The following is a 23359-nucleotide window of genomic DNA, read 5'->3' on the forward strand; positions in this document are numbered from 1 at the left end:
ATGGCTTCGTGAACCGAGGAGATAAACATTTTGGCACTGATTTTTTTTTATTTCAAAGCCACAGAAGTTGCTATTTTCTTAAGATATTGTTTTCCTATTTGACCTTCTAAACTGCTCTGTTTGTTAAATTAGGAACAGTGTGTAAAGAGGCCAACAATAGCCACAATTTTACACTGCACTTCAGTGACACCAAACCTTGGAAAAAAAAAAAAGTCAGCTTGCAGTGGAAGGAAAGAAGTCTTTATAGAAGAGTGGTGTGTGTTAATAACCCTTTAGGTACAGGGCAGTTTTACAGAGCTTCAAAGCTTAAAAAAAGGAATGGCTTGCAATCCCTGTAATAATTTTTAATAAACCTTCCAAAATGTCTCCTTTATAGTCTCTCCTCCTTTGACTAATGGGCTTGCTGTGAAGATTTGTAGAATGTTATTTCAAAAACCAGCCCTCTGCTTATCTGTTTAATCTGTTGAAGTGATACTCGTAACTGCTGCCCTGACTTCATAGGGGAAAAACAGAGGAAGCAAATAGATCTGTAAGCAAGAGAGAAACGATAACAAGCATCTGGATCTTACTTTACGGCTGCGTTTTGCTAATTTAATTTCTGTGAAGTTTCAATTCATTACCATGAATGTGAGAGATAAAAATCAGTCCTTATAGTGGAATAAGGTAATCAGTTACCATTTGACTTTGAACATCAGACTGAGAGGTATCTCATGAAATAGCATGATTATGCAAGGCAGTGGAGTTATAAATTTTGAATATGAAATAAAAGCTTTCCGTCCCTGTATTTTCTTAGTCTGGGAAGCATCTTTAGTCTTTCATGTCTATATTGTGTAAAACCAAACAACCCCCCCTTTCCATCCTCCTCCCCCAGCTTCTGGGTGCTGTATGAGACAAACCTACTCTTGCAAGTAGCTTTTATTTTAATTATAAATAGAATTGTCTTTTAATGCTTTTGAAACTCAGTGAGGTGTATTTCCTCCTGTGGAGAAATTTAAATGAGAGGAAGAGGACGAGACCATGTGACACAATGGTTTGTTGGTGAGAAACTGAGGGGAAGACTCTGATTCTAAAGGACAGGGAGACATCTGCCAGAGCGATATGCACCAGGACCTTGTGTCAGACAGGGAAAAGCCAAAAGGCGAGAAGGAACAGTTCAGCAGAAGTGCTTGGAAAGGAATATAAACTTTGGCTGCAGGTATCTGTGGGAACAAAAATACAGGGAGTGCTTTCACTAGCTGAAGACTGGAAGAAAAAGATAGTAGGAGGAAAAAGGATCAGGGTCAACTGTGAGATAGGAAATTTAAGAGGTATCCTAATGCAATGGTTTTGAAAGCCTAGGGAGTCCCTAGAGTTGGGGATGTAGAAGGGGAGATAAATGCATCATGACTAGGGTTAGCGAGCTGACCAGCATCAAGGACAGTCCAACAGTGAGAAAAAGTAGAGGGCACATGCAAGAGAACCAGAGGAAGAGGATACTGGAAATCAGTCAGATGAGCCAAGAGTAACTTCAACAGCTCAGTCCTGGGCCTCTTACTCATTCCGAGGGCTCCTGCTGGAGGACAGTAATTTGTTCAGGGGATCTTCAAAGCGGAAGGATCTGGTTGTCGCCTGTTCCCCCTGCCACAGGAAGAGCCTGTGATGTTGTCTGCTTACTAGCCCTGTCATATTTCCTCTTCTCAGCCATAGTCTTTGAGCTTCGCACCCCATTTTTTCACCAGGAGTTTCCTGGCAGTGGGGATTTACAAGAATCTATTCAAACAGGGTCACTTCATTTGCATAAATTTTCAGTCAAGGGAAACAGAGTCAGGAAAGGAAAAGTAGCTAGAGAACCACTTTACATCTTTCTTCAGAGAACCTTTGAATGAGCTCAGAAGTATATCCTTGAGGGTTTTCTAATACATATCTTGCAACATTTAATAATTAATTTTTTTTTTATTTTTACTAGCTTTTTTTACAAACTCCTAAAGCTAATTATGTAGCTTTCCAGATTTTATTTCTTTGTCCAGAAGAAAGAGATTCAGAAGAGTAAGTTGGGTGTTGGTGCTGTTACGAGAGTGCATCTGCCTATATCCCTTTTAGCAACATTCTGTGGCCACAGTTAAAAGCTCTACTTCGTATGTCAGGTGATATTTCATTCAAAAGCATGATAAACATCAGTAATTCTTTCTAATATTACAAAAATCCAACATTAGAGAAATTCATAGAGAGTGCTATATTGTCCTCTCGTTCACAGCTGTAGTTACTTTGCATAGAAAGGTGACTGCCAAAAGCTATTGAATCAAGCATGTTATCCAACCTTCTAGCCTCCATGAATTTAGGAAAGCTGTAGTAAGATACAAGTTTATAAACAAATAGAGAATGACAGTGACTGTCTTTTCCTTATGCTTCATAACTGTAGTTGTTTTCTGTGCACAGGATCAAAAAATGGCTGTGGCTTTCCTTTAAGAAAATGAGTTTCTGTTAAGATGGAGGTAAATGTGTGTAACATGCTGTGAAAATACACTTTTTTCCAGATAAAGTGTGTTTTGTATATTTAGACAAAAGGAGATATAGCTAACTACATTCTTCATAACATTTGTCCAATAAATCAATAACAGTTGGAACCCCAATATTTCTTTTTAAATGCTATAATATTTGTTCTCCCAGAGATGTCTTAGTTCCCATCTTTGTTTGTGGAAGTGAATAGTTTGAAAAACAATTAATACAGGCATCCAAAGCTATCCATTTACTAGCTCAGCACAATAACTATGTTCTACTCTAGGTGATTTTTTCAAAGAAACACCCTTCTTCAGAGTGCTGAACCTCAAACACATCTCTCCATCTAAATATCCCTGCCTGGAGTTTATGCTGAAGTTTAAATTTAAATCTGAAGACAAACAGCCTGTAAATCTGTTTCTACAAGTATGCACATATCCAGATACATTTATTAAGATTATGTAAAGTTCCTTATGTACACAGTGGTTTTAAAATCAAGACCCAAAGAGCCTTGTATATGAACCATAAGGTGGACTCTGTTCAGAACTTTCCAGAGTAAGAAATATTTGAATTTCAATGTTTTGGATTTTGGGGCTTACCAGCAAGCTGTGTCAAAGAACAAATTTCTTCGGTAACCAAAATTGACTTAGTGTAAGTAATTTTAACACCCATCATGTAAGAAGGAGCTTTTAACAAGAACTGCTTACATATTGGAGTTCATTGGGCATTCGACAACATACTAGTTCATTTTGTAATAGATGTTTGAAGATGAAATCCTATTGGTCTTGGCAAACAAAGAGGCAAAAATGAGCATCAGTAATTTTTTTTATATTTTTAGCCAAAACGTAAGGAAATTAAATACTTAAACTGTAATATTTTATTTCTAAAAGAAATGATCGTTTTATAAAAACATTTCCTGCTATTTTTCTTTAGCTGATAAGTAATTTACACTCTTGGATGAACATATCTGTCTTAGAGTCTTCAGCTATGCTGAACCCTGGAGCTTTCCAAGAAACGCTCGTTAATTTCCAGTCTAAGTAAACAGTAAGTAATGATCCCTCCTGATTTATTTATTTCTTAAAATAATTTACAAAAAGAATATGTGATTGTTGGAAAGCACTGATGCGATATGTATGTGCATGCGCACATATCCATTGTTCCCTGTTCACATAATTCATATAAATTGGCCCTTTTTACTTGATGTTTAATAACTTCAGCCTAATTCTTTTATTTTCTTTCCAGTACTACATCTCTGAGCATAATCAACTGTAATTCCAGCTTAGAGGTTATTTTAATATCATCTGTATTAGTTTTCAGTTCAAGTGAGTCATTCACTAAAATCTAACATTAGATATATAGGAGTTTTTAAGACCTACAGAAATAATTAGGAGAGATTTATTGCAGACTTCTCCTGGATGGGCTCTTACCCTGTCTGTATCGCTGCAATGGTGCATTATATGACACATCTGTTATGCAGCTCATTTATTTTCTTTAATTATCTCTCCAGGAAATGAACTTTGTGTGTAAAGAGTGCTTTGTTTTGTCTGTGTGTTAGTTATGGACTGCTGCGAATTTAAGCTAGTGAAAGCAAGTTAAAGCATATCCCGCAGTGGGATGGGGAATGAGAAATCTGTAATTGCCTTGTCCCTCCAGGAGTTTGTTCTCAGCTAAGAGCGTCCATAAAAAAATATAACCTTCTCTCTTCCTTATGGAAAGTTGTGTTCCTTCTATGAAACGTAGCTGTCCATCACAGTCCTCAGCAGGGAGATGAAGATGAATTATTTATCACTGCAGATAGACTCTGGGTCTAGACCTAAGGCTTGTTAAGTGTCTTGAAAAGAGTAGTCCTGGAAACAGGAGGGAGGACTCAAGATCTTGACTTTGGCTCTGTGTCCTGCTCTCTTTCCCCACCCGAGAAGGGCACTGCCCAGGATGTCAGGAGGTACCCAGCGATTCTCCCGGGTATCTATGATCTGGTATTCCTTGTGAGCAGGCTGACCTCAGAAAAAGAAAATGCACTTTGGCAGAAATTTCAGTGATTTTTTGTCTCTTCATCTTGAGATTTTTGGTTTGGAGTTTGTTTAGTTGATCCAGTAGGAACTCATGAGACCCAGAAGCAAGGGTAATATACAGACAGGGGGAAAAGTACCATTCAAAATCTCGCTTAGACTCTAGACAAAATGTTTTGTGTTCCCTGTTAAATTACATTCTGGAGTGTTTGAGGTGATTTAGAAAAATTAAAGTTAAAGAAATCTCATTTTACTTGATTGGTAATGATGGCATACTTGGTTAATTTGACATTTTCCAGAGAATATTAAATGTTATGAATAGCCTAATAATGAAGCATCTTCTGCAACAGCTGCCGAACCTCAGAAGACACTTCTGGAAATAGAGAAGTGGTTATGGGCTGCTGGCAAGTGAGCCAAGTGTTTACTAAAACATTGAACAGTCTCTAACTGGGTATGTTTGTTGTATTAGAAACAACTGACCAGATTAAAGCAAAAATCGTAATATTGCCATACTCATACAAATGAATATAGTAGTCTTGCATGTCTGACCTATTTCAGAAATCTCCTTTGATTGCTACAAAGGTAATATTTTGTATGAGTTTCACATACATTTGTAGGGAGTACTTTGTGGGATTGTAGTTTCACAAGCATTTCTTCCAGTTGCAACGCTGGCTAGAGCGGTTCCTACCCTTCGCCTTCCTCCTGGGTTGAAGTGGCTGTGCAAGTAGGGGGATTGATCTGGGTTAAAAATATACCTCTTTTTTTGTGTGTGTTTTGGGTTGTCTATAGCTTGTGTGAGTTCCCCAGTTCAGTTCCTTGCAAAACAGTTAAGCCAGTTGAAATGTGAGGGTGACGGTACACCAGGAACGAGCAGGCAAGTGTTAATATGAGGGTGCTGGAAAGAAATATTCATGTATCAGTACCGTCAATAGTAACGTACAGCTCTAGCTCAATCCTTTTTCTAATTTACTGTCTCTTTATTTCTGCTTCAACAGAGAGTTTTTTTCCAATCTCTCCTGTACAAAAGGCAAAAATCTTCCAGTTCCTGGCACCATTTACAGTCTCCATCCAGTTTGCTGAAGTATATGTTGTATAGGTTCTACTTTGCATATTTCTGCCTGATCTGTAATATCTTCTGTAATGTGATGCAAGAGCTATGAAGGGTTGGAGAGTCAAAGAGGAAGCACAGTAATTTTCCCCTCATTCCCTGCTTTAAAAGGTTCAGGAAGACCCCAAACAGTTGCATCAAGGTGCATCCTAGTTCATAGACAGTCATAGTTCCTAAGTTTGCCTCCATTGCTGGGGTACAAGAGACTTGCCTCCCTGGGAGGCAAAGACTGGCTGCTCATTTGGAAGACAGAGGAACCCTGGGGCTTTCTTTTTGCTGAGTTACCTTGTGGTTCGTTGCTTATTCTAGCGCGTATTTTTTGTAAGCTGTTCTTCTGTCTTTGTCTTCCTGGAAGGCAGCAAATTCTTCTGTAAGTTCCTTGGGCTGAGATTGCCCTGTACAGGTAGTAAATAGTGACCCAAAGCAAGAGAAGCATGTGGTAGACTTTTTGGAATCAGCAGCTGACTTTTATTCTTCTCCTGCAGGGTGGGATTTTGCAAGGTCTGTGGAAAAGGAAAGCTCTAGTGTATTTTATTCAGTGATGGTGGAATAAACCAGTGGTATTGATTGGTTAATGTCTTGCACATTTTAAAAGCATAGGCAGGTTCTCAGCTGACAGAGGAGAGCTGCCCATGAAAACCTGACGTATTTACTAATGCTGGTACCAATGACTTCATTTTTTTGTTTTTCCGTGTGGTATTCATATAAACACGGCTATGGAGAATCATTGACTCTGATATGAATATCAAATGCACTTTCCCCCCCCCCCCCCCCCCAAGCAGACATGAATGATTGTATTCTTTTACACTGGGCCTTTTGGGAAGAATGTTGCCTTACCACTGGGAAACACCAATTTTGCTCCTGAATGTGCCAATTCCTCCCTGTGTTGGTTTGGTATAACTCTCTTATAATATGCCATAGTGTATCCATCCCTAAATTGCTATCTCAGGACTTTATCTGCTGCATGGGAAAGCTGAGATGCATGCTAAATATCCCTGTTGTGAAAGAAAAAAACCAAACCAAACCAAACCAGAACACTAATTTGAAAATTCTCATCCTACAGGTATAAATATTATTTAAATCTGCTATTTTTTTTTAATGCTCATTACGCTCCTGCTTTATGCTTCGCCAGTATGCCTCTCTTCCCAACAATGTGGCTTACATCTTGCAGGAGTTTTACATGCTACTTTATCACTATCTTGAGAAGTGATCTTTGATACTGCTACGTATATCTAAGGAAAATTAATTACATGTAGGTCTGAAATAATGTCGTGTATTAAAATACATAATTTATTTGGAATCAGTTATGTTTCTCAGCTCTCTTTTTTCTCTGTTTTTATACCTTTGTTCCACCCTATGCATTTTTTTTTGAAGGGGCCACTTCTAATCAACTGTTTGAGAAAGATCCTGACATTTGAATGAAACACTGCCAGACATTATAAATACATTTCCCTTACTGTCTTATTTCAGCAGACAGTTCAGGCAGTGTGCTCTTTTCTTTAAATTCCAGACGAGGCTTTTTTCTTGCCTTCTTTATCAGTAGTAGGGCTTCTGAGAGATTTTGGTAAAACTCCGTCATTGGAGTCTGATGAATTCAGATCTGCTCTTCTTTAGCTGACAGTGAATAATTGCTACCAGCTTTCCCAGAAGATATTTTATTTACGAGTAACGCTGTGGAATAACGTTTAAGTGCTGATTTCAAGTAGGTGGGAGACAGAGGTATTAGCGTGTCAGAAACTGCTCTGAAATAATTCAATGATGGGATGTCAGAAGTAGTTCAGTATACTGCCAACAGGCTGCTTTTCCCCTTCTTAACAAGCTGCCAGCCTGACACTGCGTCCCTTGGTCCGAGTCTCTGAGCAGATTGAAAATAACCAATGTTCATAAGGGTAGGAATATATTTAAGTGTGTTTATAGATGCTTATAAATATATATGAGCTGTGGAAGTATATAACAAGAACCCAAGAACCTTCTGTATGCCATCAAATGTGGGCAACATCATTGGGTAGCAATCAGATGGTATTTACTGCTTCAGGGATCCTACACCAAACACAGTTCTTCTGCCTGTGAGGATGGGAGCCTTCCCCCTGAAAAAGTCTTCTGTATGTGATGCCTTGAGGATCAGTGTGGCGATACTGTTCATAAAATGATTTCCTAGTCTGTGTCTGAAGTGTGTGAAGCATCTCTATTTCCTGATCCAAGCTAAAGGTGTTTTTTTCATCCGTGAGGAATCTATCAAACTCACATTACCTATGCAGATGAAAGAAAATAAAAATAAATCCAATTTTCTCCATAAATGAGAAAGATGAAAACTACCACTTCTTAAAAAGTTTGAAAAAAAAAAATCAAATTCTAATTCCAGGAGAAACCTGCTGAATTTTAAGTTACACATTTTTCTCCTAATCTTTAATTTCTGCTATTGTACTTATTAGAAGATACTACTGTGATTTTTCTAAACGTAATGGAACTCCATGCAACTTTCCAGTCCTGACACAGGATGGCAAATAGGATTTATAGGTCTAGTTAGTTTGTATGAGCTCGTACGCTGTTCCAGAGCTTTTCCAGATGTCTCCATCAGTTGTGTGAGTAATTAATTTCTTGTTTCCTGGCAGATCCGAACAATAAAAAAAGCATCATTTTCACTTAATACAAAATGTCATTTTTTGACCTTTTTGCTAGATAATAACTGTTTCAGGTGAAATGAAATGTTTTATTCAATATGAATGAATACACTTTATTAAGATTTTGAATATTTTAGTTACCCGCTTAAAATGGAAAGAAGATAACTTTAGAAAAAAAGATCTTAGGTCTCATAAAAGTTTAGGTACCTTTCACTACGCTGACTAGGAATAGGTGCCTGGTAGAATGCGGAAAACTAAGATGAGGTAGCAGAGAGGGACACTCTGTGTTCTCTGGTAGAAAACAGTCTGGTTTTATTTGTTTATTTTTATTTTTTGAAATCTGACATGTTCTCCGGAGTATTTTAAGCTTTTCAACCTGTCGCTTCCCAATGTAAAACGCTCTGACAGAGTGCTTCCAACCACCTCTAGCTTCAGCATATGTCTCAGCAGCCAGTATAGGAGCCTGAGTACAGCGTGGTGGTTCTCCAAGAGCAACACCTGTCTTTTGTATATACACCTAAGCCGTGTTCATCCAACATGCAACCGTTTTCTGAGGTTGCCTGAGGCTTTGCAGATGCTGAAATGTACCTTGCATTTGTTATCCATTGAAGGAGAGTGTGCAAGAAAAGGGGCTTAAGTGAATGATGTGTTTTCTGGAAACATGCGGCTTGCTAACTTACTAGGTTTCCCTGGGCAAGAAAAAGAGTATAAATGGCCAGATGCATTCCAGTGTCTTGCTTTCCCTGTAACGTATTCCTTTGCTCTGTCATATGATGACACTCCCACGCAGCTGCTAAAATGCTCTTGTTGTTGTAGTGGTTAAAGGAAATTGCTGCAATTAATTTTGCTGTCTTTCTTCTCTTTGATGTGTCATTACAATTTCTTGGATTATTTTTCAGAGATTGGGTTCTGTTCAAAACCAGTCACGTAGCGGTGAAAAGAAAAGGAGGGAAAATAAACATTTGAGCCTTATGTATATACGTTTGTGTTTCTGTTCTGGTGTAGGTGCCAGCCCATGTAATGAACATAAAACTACATATACGTACCTAGCTTCGGTTACTCGCATACAAGTGCAATAGACAAAAATATGACTTCTCCAAAAGTGAACAATCTGAAGAAATAAAATGGATGCAGGTGCTTTAGTCAAGCTAGTTTTATTTCCTAATGACTATAAAGAATGACCAGACCATGAACTCAGAGGTTATGCTTCATTTCTTGGGTACAGCACATTATGTTCTGAGCAATTTCTATTTGTAGTCTTGAAGCAGTTTTAATCTTCAAGTTCACTACAGACTTGACAGTTTTCCCTTCTTTTCCTTGGGTTGCAAAATAATCCTCTTTTCTGCTAGTTCCAGATGCTGCTGCAATGAATGTTAATTGGTTCAGTGGTGAGTACAGTAGATCCTGGGGTGGAATAGGCTGTGGAGCAGAAAGTTAAGTGCTTCGTTCGCTGGATTTTATGACTGAAGAAGGGGAGAGGGTAGCCCTCCCAATTTCATCATGTGGAAGTTGCTGTAGTCAAAAATGGTGTTAAATCCAGAAGTGACATTTCTCGAGCATCCAGGCTTGGGTGGAGATATGAATTGAAATGGTGAAACTTTAATTCTTAAAGACTTAAACAAAATTATTGGAAATAATCAAAATACAAAAACAGGATTTTGGGGAGATTCAGAAACAACAGGGTTAATAGTAATTAATTTCAGCTTCTAATTCCTTCAATAAATAAATAATGTTAGTTTAGAAGAGTGGCTGAAGCAGATCATTGTGTTACCTTGCAAAGGTAATTTTATCTCTTTTCCAAAATGTTCTTGATTATGTTATGATGACCTTCAGGTCTTTCATATAACTCTTATAATTAATGGAACAAAAAGGATAAGAAATGGAACAACAAAGATATTTTTATACCCTAACTTCTGTGGAAAAAATGAGGCATAGAGAGGTACAAGTGAGCTGTCTGTGGTAGAGTAGGTCTCCAGGCTCACTTTAACCGAGTTTTGTACGCGTGTCACCCCTATCCTGCCGCCCACATGGCCATTAGACCGTGCGATGTATCTGCATTGCCTTTGTCCATCCTGAGGCTTTCCAGAGCCCTCTTCCTCTAGCCAGGTCCGTCTCCCGGGGTGGCAATGAAGGGCAGGCGTAGGACGCTGCCCGAGCCAGCGCTGCGCAGAGCCCACCCTGCTGCACTCGCTGCTGCTGTCAAAGCACTGCCCCATCCAAAGCGCCTTTGCCAACTCAAGCGCTTATGGAATTAGAAAAAAGGATGTAGCGAAAGCACGTGGGTGCACTCCGCAAAAGAGGAAAACAACCGGCAAGTCTCAGAGGCCGATCTTTGCTTTTAAACTTCTCCCCTGATACCTGTATATTGAAATGACCATTTGAATCCTCACAGGGGCATGCTGGGGTCATTAAAAAAGCTGTGAAAGAGTCCACTTCACTCTGCTTCCTTTTTCCCCTTCCAGCGACTCTATGTTTGCTTCAAAACTCTGATTGCTTAAAGAGATTGCTTAAAGAATGATTGCTTAGAGAGACCTTTTGCCTCAAATGATGTTTCTTGACAGCCACAAACCCCAAAATTTGGGTTATGATTGGAGCACAGCCTGGTACTTTAGTAAGGAGGTCAAACAAACGCTGAAAACCTCATGCTCTCTCGGGTGCAGCTGAACACACAAAAAACCTCCAAGTCATGCTGGACGTGACCTCAGGTCTCGGGGCAGGTTTACATAAAGCGTAAACCATCCGAGGTGGTTGGTGCCTCCCTAGCTGCCCGTCACTCACCTTTCACGCTGCTCCTTCTTGCCGGGTTATTTCATCAGCTGGCTGAACACTTGAACCAGCAGAACAGGGCAGCAGAGAGCAGCAGCCCCGGTGGGGCAGGGAGGAGGAGGAGGAGGAGGAGGAGGAGGGGGAAGAATGAGGCAGAGAGGACAGCTTGTATTTATGAGCATGTCTTTTGAGTTCATAAAAGTCAGGCAAGAATGCATAACCAGCCCCACGAATTATTTTAGCTGGATCTGCTTTTGATGGAAAACATTTTGCATATCAGCGACTTCTTACAAAAATGACAAATGTAAAAAAAAAAACAAACCCTCAAACCTACTTGCAACTGGCCTGAGTACTAGTATAAATTTAGCGTGATGTAATTAACTGTTGCAGAGACAATAGAGAAAAGATGTATTACTTCATACTGTGTAATGTAGTCAGCAGCTAATAAATTTTGCGTGGTATCCTTCTTCACCTGTGCAGGGAAAGATTCAGAGGACACCCTTCAAAAGAAAAGCCTTCACGTGCAGCTGATGGTCTGTTCCTACACTTAAAATCACTGGGGGGCTGCCATTGTCCCATTCTAAGTATGCAGACAATGTCCCGTGCATTTTATTTGCAAGCCTGACCTCCCTGAGAAATAGCACAGCTCTCACCGCTGAAAGAACCATAAAGTAGCATCTTACTGTTGTCAAAGCGCAGCCTGAGTCTGGGATGTCTGGATTACAGTCCAGGGATGAATGATAATCAACATGCTTTAAATAAATGCCATATAGTGCTGCAGCAATTTCTCATGTAATAATGAACGTCACTGGGCTGTGATCATTTGAAGTGCTCGGTTTTTGTACAGAAACTATATATATGTCTCCCTTCCTGCTTTATAAAAACAGTATGATAAATTTTCACTAGGAAACTGACAGGCAGCTTTTACTAGCAATAATGTTATACAGTAGTAGTTGTTGTTATAATAATAATAATAGTAATAATTATTATTATTAAGATTTGTTATTTTTTTAATAACTTTCAAAACTGCTTGTTTAGAGGGGGAAGAAGGCTTAGGCCTAGGATTTTTTATATAGGCAGTTACCTTGCCTAGATTAGTGAGCGTTTTAAAAGCAGTTTAGAGTTAATGTTTGTTTAGTTCTCTGCCTCCAGGTTTTCTGCTCACACTCTAAACAATTTCCTCCCCAAGTCTAACTTGGTAAGGCTTTCTTTCCTTTTTGAGACAAGTTCAGTTGCGTCTCTTTTTTTTTTTTCTTTGTTTTTTACCTTTTTTACTGATTTGCAAGAAAGAGAGCTTGCACTTGAGTTCGAGGAGGCTTCTCCCTCTCAAAGATTTTTGTGGCTGAAAGGACTAGAGAGTGGTCAAGAGCCTGCCACGCCTCCGGCCTAATCCTGCCTCCTCCTGGATGAGGCACTTAAGCTCTCTGTGTTCTATCTATAAAATACATTTAATAATACTTAATGGCTTTACTGTCCTTTGAAAATGTAAAGTGCTATGTGAGTGCCGATTACTTTTATTATGTTCCCTGATGGAAGTCCTCAATGTATTTCTGTTAACTGGTTCTGCTAATGCACTTTCTGGAATAATCTTTGGTTAACGAAGTGAAACAGTTGCAAAATAAAAACTGTGTTTTAGACAAGGCAGACACAGTGACACATGCAAGGCAAGTCAGGACGTGAAAGCACTTAATTTCTCTGGGTATGTTTGTGATGTGTGTCAGCCATGGGCTTGAGCTACAACGCAACCCAGCTTGTCTTCTCTCCAAGCTGCCAGGGAGAGCACAGCGTGGAAGAAACCTCAAGCTTTGGACGCGCAGCCTGACCATCCGCCAGCACAGGACAGATTTTCCCAGGCAATCAAATCCTGTGGAATAATTTGCTCGGGCTGCTGTTCAGTGAGAACTCACTGTCCCCAAAACTCACAGGAGCACTCCAAAGTGAGTGGCTGGCTCCCCAGGCTGGTTGTTCCCACAGCCGCGCTGGTCCAGCCCACGGTCCATCTCCCCAGGAGCGGTGTTGGCCAAGCTGGTGCTGTGCTGTGGGCTTCTGGTGTTTCTCTCGGGCAAGACAGCAGTATTTCATAAAAATGTGGCAAGGGTTTGTCAGGAGAAGAGAATGTATGTCTGACCAGCATCGATTATCGGTCACTACCCTTGAAGTGTTTCCACAGCCCTAAATCCAGATTGTGCTTGGTGCAAAGTACTGACTTTGAGTAGATCAGCTTCCACTTGGCTAGCTTCTTTGCAAGCTTGCTTTGGCATAGGAAATTTGAAATAGGACAGAATTTATTAGATCTGATGTATGCAGAGTACATTCGGATGTAGTTTAGACTGGTGTGTATCTGAAGAGGGATGGAGAGATTCTTGTCCCAAACGAGGCATTGGCCGTTTGGACCAGGAATGGCCTCAGAAACTTTTTAGTCTCCTCATCCTGAAAAGATATGGACTGTACAGGTCTGAAAAAAGTATGCACTTTTTGTGCAACCAGAAAGCATTGAGTGAAGTCGTGATAACTTTACAGATTCCTGGAAAATGGTTGAAACTGTTCTCATTCACTTGAGGAATGCGTTTTGGAACTGTCACGGTGCAGCTTTTAGGTGGAAGCAGAACAGATCAGCTCCTAGAAATGGGATCTGAAATAAAAGCGACAAATGTGACATCCCTGCAGGATCCTGCTTTGGGGAGAGCTTCAGGGTGGAGTTTGGCTGGGGTGGTACACCCGTCAGACTGTAACGCAGGTCTCCTAAGGTGAGCTCAGGGAGGATGGAAACATCCCGCAGAGGAGAAGCGCAAACGCTTGTTCGGTCTTGACTTTCAGTACGAATACAGACTGTGAAAGAGGGGCCTCGTGATCCTTCTGACTTTTTGGGTTTTGCCCAAACCCCCAAACATCCCTAACTCATATTATGTTTACGCCTGTAAATTGTAATTGTTATTTTTCAGAAAGAGGTTTAGAAACATCAGAGCCAAAAATGGCAAATGTGAAGTAAATTTTTTAAAAGGAATTAACAGTAATTAAAAGCAGATGCTCTTCTCTCTGATCTCATCTTGATTCGTTTCTGACAGACTGTTTAGGCTTAGGGGAGACAGTATATAAATTTGGATTGCTTTTCTGCTATATTATAATTATACAGGCAGTGAAAATACAGAATTCTGAAAGAGCAGACAAAGTATTCAGAGGCTCTAACAATTGTGCCACTTGCTCTGTGTTCGCCTTTCAGACTTTCCTCCCTGGAACTCAACAAATTGTAGTTAATTTTTTTATGACCCCACTTACAGAAACAGAAGTAATGTCCCTTTAAAAAAATTTGAAATTACAAGACTACTTTTTTTAGCAAAATATTTAGACTGAAAATGTTGGATTTAGAGCTTTTTGATTTTCAGTCCTCAAAATAGGTTGTGATTTCAAACACTGGAATGTTTCTTACAATTTTGGCCTGAAGGTCTGTGGAAAGAAGTAGGAATAGGTAGCAGTATAGAAAAAGCTGTGTGAATACTGAGACTCGTGGAAAATAGTGTTTGTGATTCTCCAATTCACTTGTCCTTGGACTCTGTTTTGCCCTGCTGTCATTGTGTACAGACAATGCTAGAGTCAAGGTGCAAGTTTTAGCCACTTCTTAGCTTTTAGCCACCTCTTAACTAAGAAGTTTCAGGGCTCAGCCTTAAGGGTTGAAGAGGCTGAGTGATCCATGCAAGTTCAGACCAAAATGTCACCTTATGTGCTAGATAAATGTGTAGACGTGGTCTCACCTCTCTCTGCTTGAAGTGGAGAGGTTGCGCACTGAGCTGGTGGCACTACAACAAGCACAGATTTCATGTCTTTGTCAAACTGTGGTGACTGAGCTATTGGTCCTCCAATTGCTCTGGGTTAGGAGAAACAGATGCTCTTTTTCCTCTTCTTGGCTGTTTCTTGAGAATAGAACTTGTCGGAGGAATTATTTTTCTGTTTGTCTGTTTCGTCTGCTTAGATATTTTTGTCTATATAAACCTCTCTTAATTTGGTTGCTTTATTGAATGGTTGCTAGCTATTAGGTTGCAGTACTCACCACTATTTTCCTGCTGTCTTTGCCAACCTAATTGGTCTTTTATTCCAAATGTAGCCTATTACATGACCATTGCATAGCTGAGATACTGTATTGAGTTGTAAATAACAGCCTTTTTCTGTGGTTGTTGCCTCTTTTCAAAACACTGCATTAAGATAGAAAAAAATACTGGTTCATCTGTGCAAACTTAAGACACACGATGTAGGAATGTTCTGATTTCCCACAACATTTTTATGTAGTATAACATCCTATATTTTTTGCTATCTGAGACATTACAGAAATTCCTGTTGCTATCAACGTAAAGACTTTCCATAAAAGCAGACAGGACATTTAGAAAAGAGATAACCTTTGGAGTGCAATAGTTAGGGCTATGCTGTTCAGCATATTCATAAGTTAGCTGGAAAAAAGGAGTGAATAGTGGTGTTAAAAAATATGGATGATATTAAATTGACTAAGGTGATGAAGACAAGGGCAGACTGAAAAACTGTGCAGTCCTAGTCTCACTGTCTCTGAAAGAATATAGTTGAACTGGAAAATGCTCCAAGGACAAGGTGAGTTCACAGGTGAATAGGATAGTGATGTTTTTTGTCCGAGTTAGGTTGACGGTTGGACTAGATGATCTGAAAGGTTGCTTCCAACCTAGGCAATTCTATGATTTTGATTCTATGTGAGGAATGACTGAATATACTAAAACTGTGGAAAAGAGAAGATTAGCAGTGAGATGACCTATGGAATAATGGTATCTTCCAATAAAATAATTAGATGCATCAAATGAAAGTAAGTTGTTTTTTCTTTTTTTCAGAACAGCAGATTATTATTTTCCGAGTGTGAAACTTCTTAGCAGAGAGTACTACTTCCAGAGTATATAAAAATTCTGAAGTAGATTAAATGCCTACGTGGATTCAAAAAGCATCTGGTGGAAAAAGTTGTCAAGGGACATTAAGCACAAAAAGACCATCTTTGGTTCTGGAAGTCCCTGAGCCACATACCACTGGAGCCTGAGAAAGCTTTCTGTAGAAGCATGTGTTTGTCCTGCTGTATGCTTTGCTGTAAGCATCTGGTATCAATTGATATTGTAAATGGGGTACTTTGCTAGATGGACCTTTGCTATTGCTTTTAAATCTTTTTACTGCTTTTGCTTTGCTTTCCTTCAAAGCATATGGAGAAAGAGTCATTCTTTATGGAATGTTGTTTATTGTTGTGCAAAAATTGGATGAAATTTATATTTAAGGTACCCATCATGGTAATTAAGACGTATGGTATAAACATATAGGTAGGATTACAAAGAAGATTGCTTTATCATTTGTTGCGGGAAGAGGAATAGTCTGGACACCTTGGGCACCTTGTAGTTGTGTCTTAAGAATTTTAGTAGAAGCTGCAAAATGATCATAATTAAATAATCCCCAAATGATAGTACGTACCCAGTGGAGGATTTATTATTGTAGGATTAAATCTGCAAGGACACTGGATATTGGGTCTCAGAGAAAATGTTAATTGCTAAAGAAATTTTTTCTGATAAAAATACTGCTTATTAGGTCAAAAGTCACTAAAGCAAATGATGAATTTATGAGTTTCAAAATATTTGATTGGCAAAATTTGACATATATATATGTATGTTGTTGCTGGTTGTTTCAGACTGCAGGGTTCACAATGTATGTTACAGTAGCAATAGATGAGAACCATCTGAGCTTTATGTTGTTCCTTACTGCAACCAAACAATCTTGTGCATAAACAACTTCTCTGTTGTTGTCAGGGGTACATGTTTTACTTAATTCTACTTCCAGAGTCTTTGACGGCAACACTTCCCTTCGAGCAATGGCCCAAATTCCCAGTGTACAAAGAGATTTGCTCATACCTGTTGTAGATGGTTGCTGCCTTCCTTGTTTAGGATGGTAAGATCATGCACTTTTGGATCCCCAAGTGTAATGTCACCTTTAGAAAGTCATGCTTGCTGAAGTAGTTTTTTTATAGCTTTTCCTCCGTGGATCCACTGCTGCTTCAGGGTGTCTTATTGTCTGGAAGAAAGATATTTGTATCGTATTGTCACTGACGCGGCACATACTGCTGCTTTATATTAGAAAGGATAATCAGTTTAGTTTGAATATCACTGTTCGGTATTCTGCATATAACAAATTTAATTGCCACCTACTCTTAGCTTAGTGCTCAGAAGACCTTTCTGGCTTTTCAGAAGTTCAGATTTCCGTATTTATACAGAGTTCATGGAACAATTATTGCGTTCTGTGTTGGCAGTCACTCAAAAATTCTGTTAATTTTTCTGTATATGAAAAAGGGATGGTCCAGCCATGGCTTTTATTCCATAAGTGACTTTCTCCTGCCGAGCATATGACATATGAATGGTTTAATGGCAGTTTAGGTCTTGTGGGTTTTGGCCACACAAGGACGTTGATATGTCTCATGAGGTCATACAGTTGGTCAGTCTGGTATAAGGAGTCAGCTGTAGGTTATATCCATAAGCTGCACCTAATTAATTTATCAACAGTGAAGTGAAGGTCTTCCTTTTTCCTTAAAGCACAATAACAAAACATTTAGAATTCAAAAATATCTTTTCTTTCAGAACTTGTCAGCATTAAAAGAACACTGATATTCGAGAATGCAGTGCACATCTAAACATAATTTTAGTGACATTAAAGTGCAGCATGCTCTGAGTGATGAAGTGACTAATGATTTATCCATCACTTAATTTAACCTTCTGTAACATTATTCTGAATTAGCTTGCTTGAACAAGAGTATGTCTTAAAAATAATAATTAAATCTTGATTAACATTTCTAATGATAGCAAATTCATGGAACCTTAGTATGTTGCTTAGATAATAACTACTTTTGTTGTTAACAATGGCCTCTCATTTGTAGTCTGGCTTGGAGCAGGTTTAGCTTCCAGCATGGGCTTCTGCGTGTTATGACATTTCCTTTTATAATGTCTTTCTCGTTTTCTTTAGATATTTACCCATTGCAGTCCCTTAAGGCCTCTAGCCTGTTTAGCTTCACAAAGAGTAACTAAATTCCTCTTATTCCTCACTAGAAGACATGTTTTTCAATGTTTTTCAATTCATTTTCACGTTGTTCTATCATTCTGTCCCACTTCTCATCCTGCTTGAAGAATGGTTACCAGATTCAGGTGACACAGAGGTAATTTAACTTCCTTACTCTCTCAGAGTTTCCCTGGCTTTCATCTTTATTAGATGCAGCTTCCCTCTGGAAGTTCAAACTGGGATGAATTTTCTCTGTCATTTCAAAGTCCTCTTCACTGCTGCTACTGTTTCCATCTGGTATATATGCATAATGTGCTTGGTTTCAAACTTATGCCTTTATATCTTTTATGATGAAGCTAGTGAGTGATTTAGATGGCTTACATTGTCAACCTGAGTTTTTGCATTATTTCCCACCTGCCATCTGGATGACATCTGAATCGTGATTTCCATTTTTTTTTTTTCCACGTCATCATTAAAAAAAAGTCTAGGGTAAAGAAGAAAACTGTATGGTGTTCCTCTAGAAACATTTCAGTTCAGTTCATTACCATTCCATACTAATATATGTCATTTAAAATATTTTAATTTGGTTAATGTGTTGCGTGTTTTTACAAAATCAAATGTTCTGTAGAAGCCAGTTTCATCAAAACTATAATTTTTATCAACTAAATTTATAGTGTCACCTAAAAAGCCATCAAGTTAATTTGATAAGGTTTTCTATGAATTACAGTTGATGTGTATTATTATTTCACATACTTTTAAACCTGCAGTAATCAAGGTTTGTCTTAGCTGTTTTGTTACAGAACCCAAAGTAGATGTCAGGTTGACAGATCATTTAATGCTTTAAACGATGGACTCACAATCAGGTTTCTTTTTCATCCTAGTTTTTTGCAATTTCCTTAGCTTCACTGAAATAAAAGTTAATATTCCAGACAGCAGTAATATTGTTGGCCAAACCTTTTAAGTTTTTTAATGCAAAGTAGTCACATTCAGGCACTTTAAAAGATGTTAGGGTTGTTGAACAGTATATTTGTGTTCTCAGAGCAGTCTAACAAAATATCCCCCCTCTATAATGCTAGGGAGGTTATTTATTAGCTTTCTTTTTTGCTTTCTCTTTTTAGTTTTTTGTGCAGATTACTTAGCCTTGGTGCAATCTGAATTTTCATATGTGGAGTTGGGGAAAAACAGAGCTAATAAAGAGACAGGGCTTCAAAGGGGTTTGAGAATAGGTGCGGTAAAAAAAAGACCAAGACAGTGTGGAGAACAAAGCAAAACACTTTAGCATCCAGAATATTGTAGAATCTGCAGAGTTTTATAGGACAGTGAATTGCCACAGTTGTAACAAGCTCAGTTTTTCTGAAACAATCAAAGCAATCCAATCTGCTGTATCATAGCGTGCAGCCACATGAAATGATGGCAATATAACTGACTTGTAATGCAGACCTCAGACACCACATGGGGACTTGCGTCCCTGCATTGCTGTGGTATTCTTCAAGCATAGATAAAAACACTATATTATTATGTGTTGTCATACTAAGGCAATACTTAATAGGAAACATAGTGTTTATTGTTTGTTCTCCATAAATATACAGCAGTTTCTTTCTGCCAGTTTCATTCTTGAGTGCTGTAATCAATGCTTTGTAGTTCAGAATGTTGCTCTTCTAAGTTTCAGCTCTATTGTTTCAGGCTGTTTGGTGACTCAGGCAAATGCCATTCCGTCAGTCTGTGAAGCCTGAGGGTCATATTTTGGTAATAAAGAAAAAATAAAGGAGAAGACACTTTTTTTTTTTTTAAATAGTTCACCTCTTTCATGAAAATAGCAGTTAATAAAGCTGTCTAAATTCACTCCTAATGATTGATAGATGTGTTTAATTTCAAATGTGTCAAAGCTGTTTCCTTCTTTTGAATGATTCTTTATGAATAGACTGACAAGCTCGCTCAGATGTTTTCATTAAAAATAATTATATCAACAACTCTTTTGGGGATAGAAGATTAATTTATTAATAGAAGAAGGTGATAATTTCTAAGTTATTGTGAACTATATTTTGTTCCTTTTTTCCTCTTTGTTATTTTAGAATATATTTCATAGCACAACATTTAACTTTAAAAATATGTGTTGGTTTGTTTTTTTTTTCTGAAGATAGTACTTGAGAGAATGTCAGGTATATTACTTGAAACTGACTCGGTATATACACCTTTAGTAAGGACAAAATACAGAAGCAAAATCAATGCCATTTACTGGGCTGGTAAGGTAGTTTACCCTGTAACTTGTATTCTGAAGATCAATTTGAATAAATTACTATTGAAAAAAATATGCCAAAGTTCAATAATGTGTTTCACATATAACACTGAGTAAAAGATAAATAAGATCTGTTTTAAGGGAACTTCTACACATTTCATTTTAGCAAGTTCATGCTATTTTCAAAGCATAACTTACACTAGGATCTAACAAATTGTATTACGCAATCTCCTCTTCACTTATGTCTTTGGATTGAAAGTAACGCTCATGAAAAGTGAGACTCTCAAATAGAGAATGATATAATCTGTTCCATGAAATGGAAACAGGAATGACCACTGTCATTATACTTTAATGTCTGCCTTCATTGTTATTCTTTCATATTCATATTTTAGTATTGTTATAAACAATTTTGCATGTATTGCTTCTAGCATTGTTTAAATACAGAGTAAGACAAATCACCTCCTTCCTCCAGGTGCTGTAGTCCAATAGAAATAAAAGCAAGTGGTTCATCAGCGAATTCTAATTGTGCACTGGTCAGCATTTGCTTGCTAGTTTACTTGAAATGCTGTATTGGGCCCTCTTCCACATCGGTATGGCACTTACAGTAAGGCGATTTGTTCAGGAGTCTGTAAAACAGCATTCCACCAGAAGTGGTCTGGGAGTAGCCAATCAGAGCTATTTTATAAAAGGCATGTTTCCATTTTCCCTCCATCATGACCACCGCTCCATCTGCTCCTTTCCTCAGCATGCCCCTGGCTTCCCAGGCCACTAACAACAGGCGTGGGGATGGAGATGTTCACCTGGCTCTTGCCCTGCCCTTGGGGCAGGGTGCAGCCAGGAGACAACCAGGGGCTAGAAAGTGCTGACTTCTGTAGAATGGAGCCATGGTGGACCTAATAATGGACAAAACTCAGCCCAAAATGTAAAGAGGACGAGTATCTTTTATTGCTTTTTCTTGTCGGTTATCCAGCTGTGGTGCACTTCTTAACCTGATTCTCCGAACAATGTTGTTCCACTTACAAACCTGGAGTGTTTTTCTGTCTCCTATTTGTTCTTTCAGGATTTGTGGATTTAACACTCCATGATCAGGTCCACCTACTGGAATGTGCCTGGTTAGAGATATTGATGATTGGCTTAGTCTGGCGCTCCATGGAACACCCAGGAAAGCTTTTATTTGCACCTAACCTATTACTGGACAGGTGAGTCTGCATGTTGCTGTGAATTATTTAATTGAATGTATTTCTACTGCTATCAGATTAATTTTTAGCTTGTAGTCATCCCACCAATACTACAGTTTGACAGTAGATCACAAGTTAAACAGAATTGTAGTAGGTTGGACTGGAAAAGGAACTATCAGAAATGTAGAAATGCTCTGGAAAGAGATGCTGGTCATTTATTAGAGAAGTAACACATGTGAAAGTTGCCTGCTGCTGGAAGTGCTTTCTTTCAAAGGCAGCAGAAAATTTCTCTTATAATCTGTAGTTTGTTGCAAACCTAAATTAAATTAAAATTAAATACAGAACCATAGTCACTTTTGTTCAAATAATTATTTCTGCTTACGTAAAATACTCCTAGTTAGTCTTAGTTAGAATTGGTTTATCCAAGCAGACAAAATTTTGGAAGCAAATCCTGGTGGAGTCTCTTATTTGCAGAGAATACATTAGACTAGTGTTTTGTTTTGTTTTGTTTTTTTCCTCCTGAAATCTGGAGTCAAATATGTAAAACACACCTGCTTGCTGCCTTAAGACTTGCTAATATGCAGTAGGTGTTTCTAAGTGAGAGAGAAAAATATGCATCTCTGCCATGCAATATCCTGTACTTTATCTGGCAGTCTTCACAAATAAAAGCAGGAAGATTGATAGATTTTTTAAGATGTATTCTATTTATCTTAATGCAAACTCAGGTTCTCTTTTTTCCCAGTCACAAAAAATTTCAGCCTTGGGAAAGAGCATTAAGAGCGAATAACCAGTGAGCAGGGGTTTTGGCAAATGACTGTGGCAAATCCAGAAACGGTTGGTTAAAGAGTCACCCTAGCTATTAGTAGTCCTCTTTTGTTGAAGACCACAGCCCACATACCAGAGTTGGCTGGAGAAAGCTTACATGTGCACACTGGTCACTTCAGTGCAGAGTTTGGCTTCTTGGTGTAAATTGAAGGTGGAGGAAGAGCTGAGCTGAGGATGTGGTGAGGCAGTTGAGAGCTGGGCATGCTTCTGATCTCACCTCATAGCTGCGGGGGCAGTGAGCTACAGCAGAGGGGTGGCAACAAAAGGTCAAGGGCAGCGCCTCCAGCTACTGCAACCATTAGCTAGTGAATGAGTCAAAACTCGTATTAGCAGAAAAACGTCTTTTGAGCAACTTTCTCTGTTAACTATGGGGTACTGAGTTTTCATGTTTGCATTTGTGCAGTGTTTATCCTTCGATTTTTTTCCCCCCTCTATTGGTTTACTTTCTGTATTTTAGTAAAACATAAATGATAATGCCTAACAGTGTAAAATATAATGTTTCATAGGAATAGGGAAGTATTTATTGCCTTAGAAAAAAACCCATTCCACTTGTGTAAGCATATGATCTGTGAGCTATGGAACTAGATACATATAAAACTCATTCTCATTTTGTGTACAGAAAATATCTGTTTGCCTAAATGTAAGTATAGTCTTCTCATAAGAACAAAAGTTTTAAAATAATTTCTTAGTGCACATAAGAAGTAAAATTTACTACTGTAGGGAAGTAAGTATAGCATAATATTGAAACTACTATAAATTGCAATATAGGTTCCAAAGACCTTCCATCTCTTCCACATTCCATAATACAGGTTGTGAGAAAAAATTGAAAATTGAAGAGCAGAGACAGAGTACCATTTTTTCTCCTCTTAGCTAAGAAAAACAGCTAGGGAAACACTTGAAACTTTGGTCTACTTCAGATAAAAATGCCCGTGCTCTGAATAAAATGGAGTCTGAGCAGTTGATTCATACAGTTTAAACCAACTCTGCTGGATTAAAGAAAACAATTGCATGCAACTGGAACCACATATTGCTTTAGGGCTCAAAAATGAATTAACTTCGTAATCAAAACAGGCTCATTGTTTCCTGATTTCAAACAAGACTGTTTTTAA

General features: G+C 38.5%; 1 protein-coding gene across 1 annotated transcript in view; it reads left to right on the forward strand.

Annotated features, from left to right (window-relative positions):
• The window catches only part of ESR1 (estrogen receptor 1), a 172415-nt gene that overhangs the window by 119821 nt on the left and 29235 nt on the right, over positions 1 to 23359 (forward strand). The window contains 1 exon segment of the mRNA XM_063329315.1: positions 21308 to 21446. Within this exon segment, the coding sequence (XP_063185385.1) occupies positions 21308 to 21446 (139 nt within the window).

The sequence above is a fragment of the Chroicocephalus ridibundus genome, chromosome 3 (genome assembly GCF_963924245.1).
Source record: "Chroicocephalus ridibundus chromosome 3, bChrRid1.1, whole genome shotgun sequence".
NCBI classification, from domain to species: domain Eukaryota; kingdom Metazoa; phylum Chordata; class Aves; order Charadriiformes; family Laridae; genus Chroicocephalus; species Chroicocephalus ridibundus.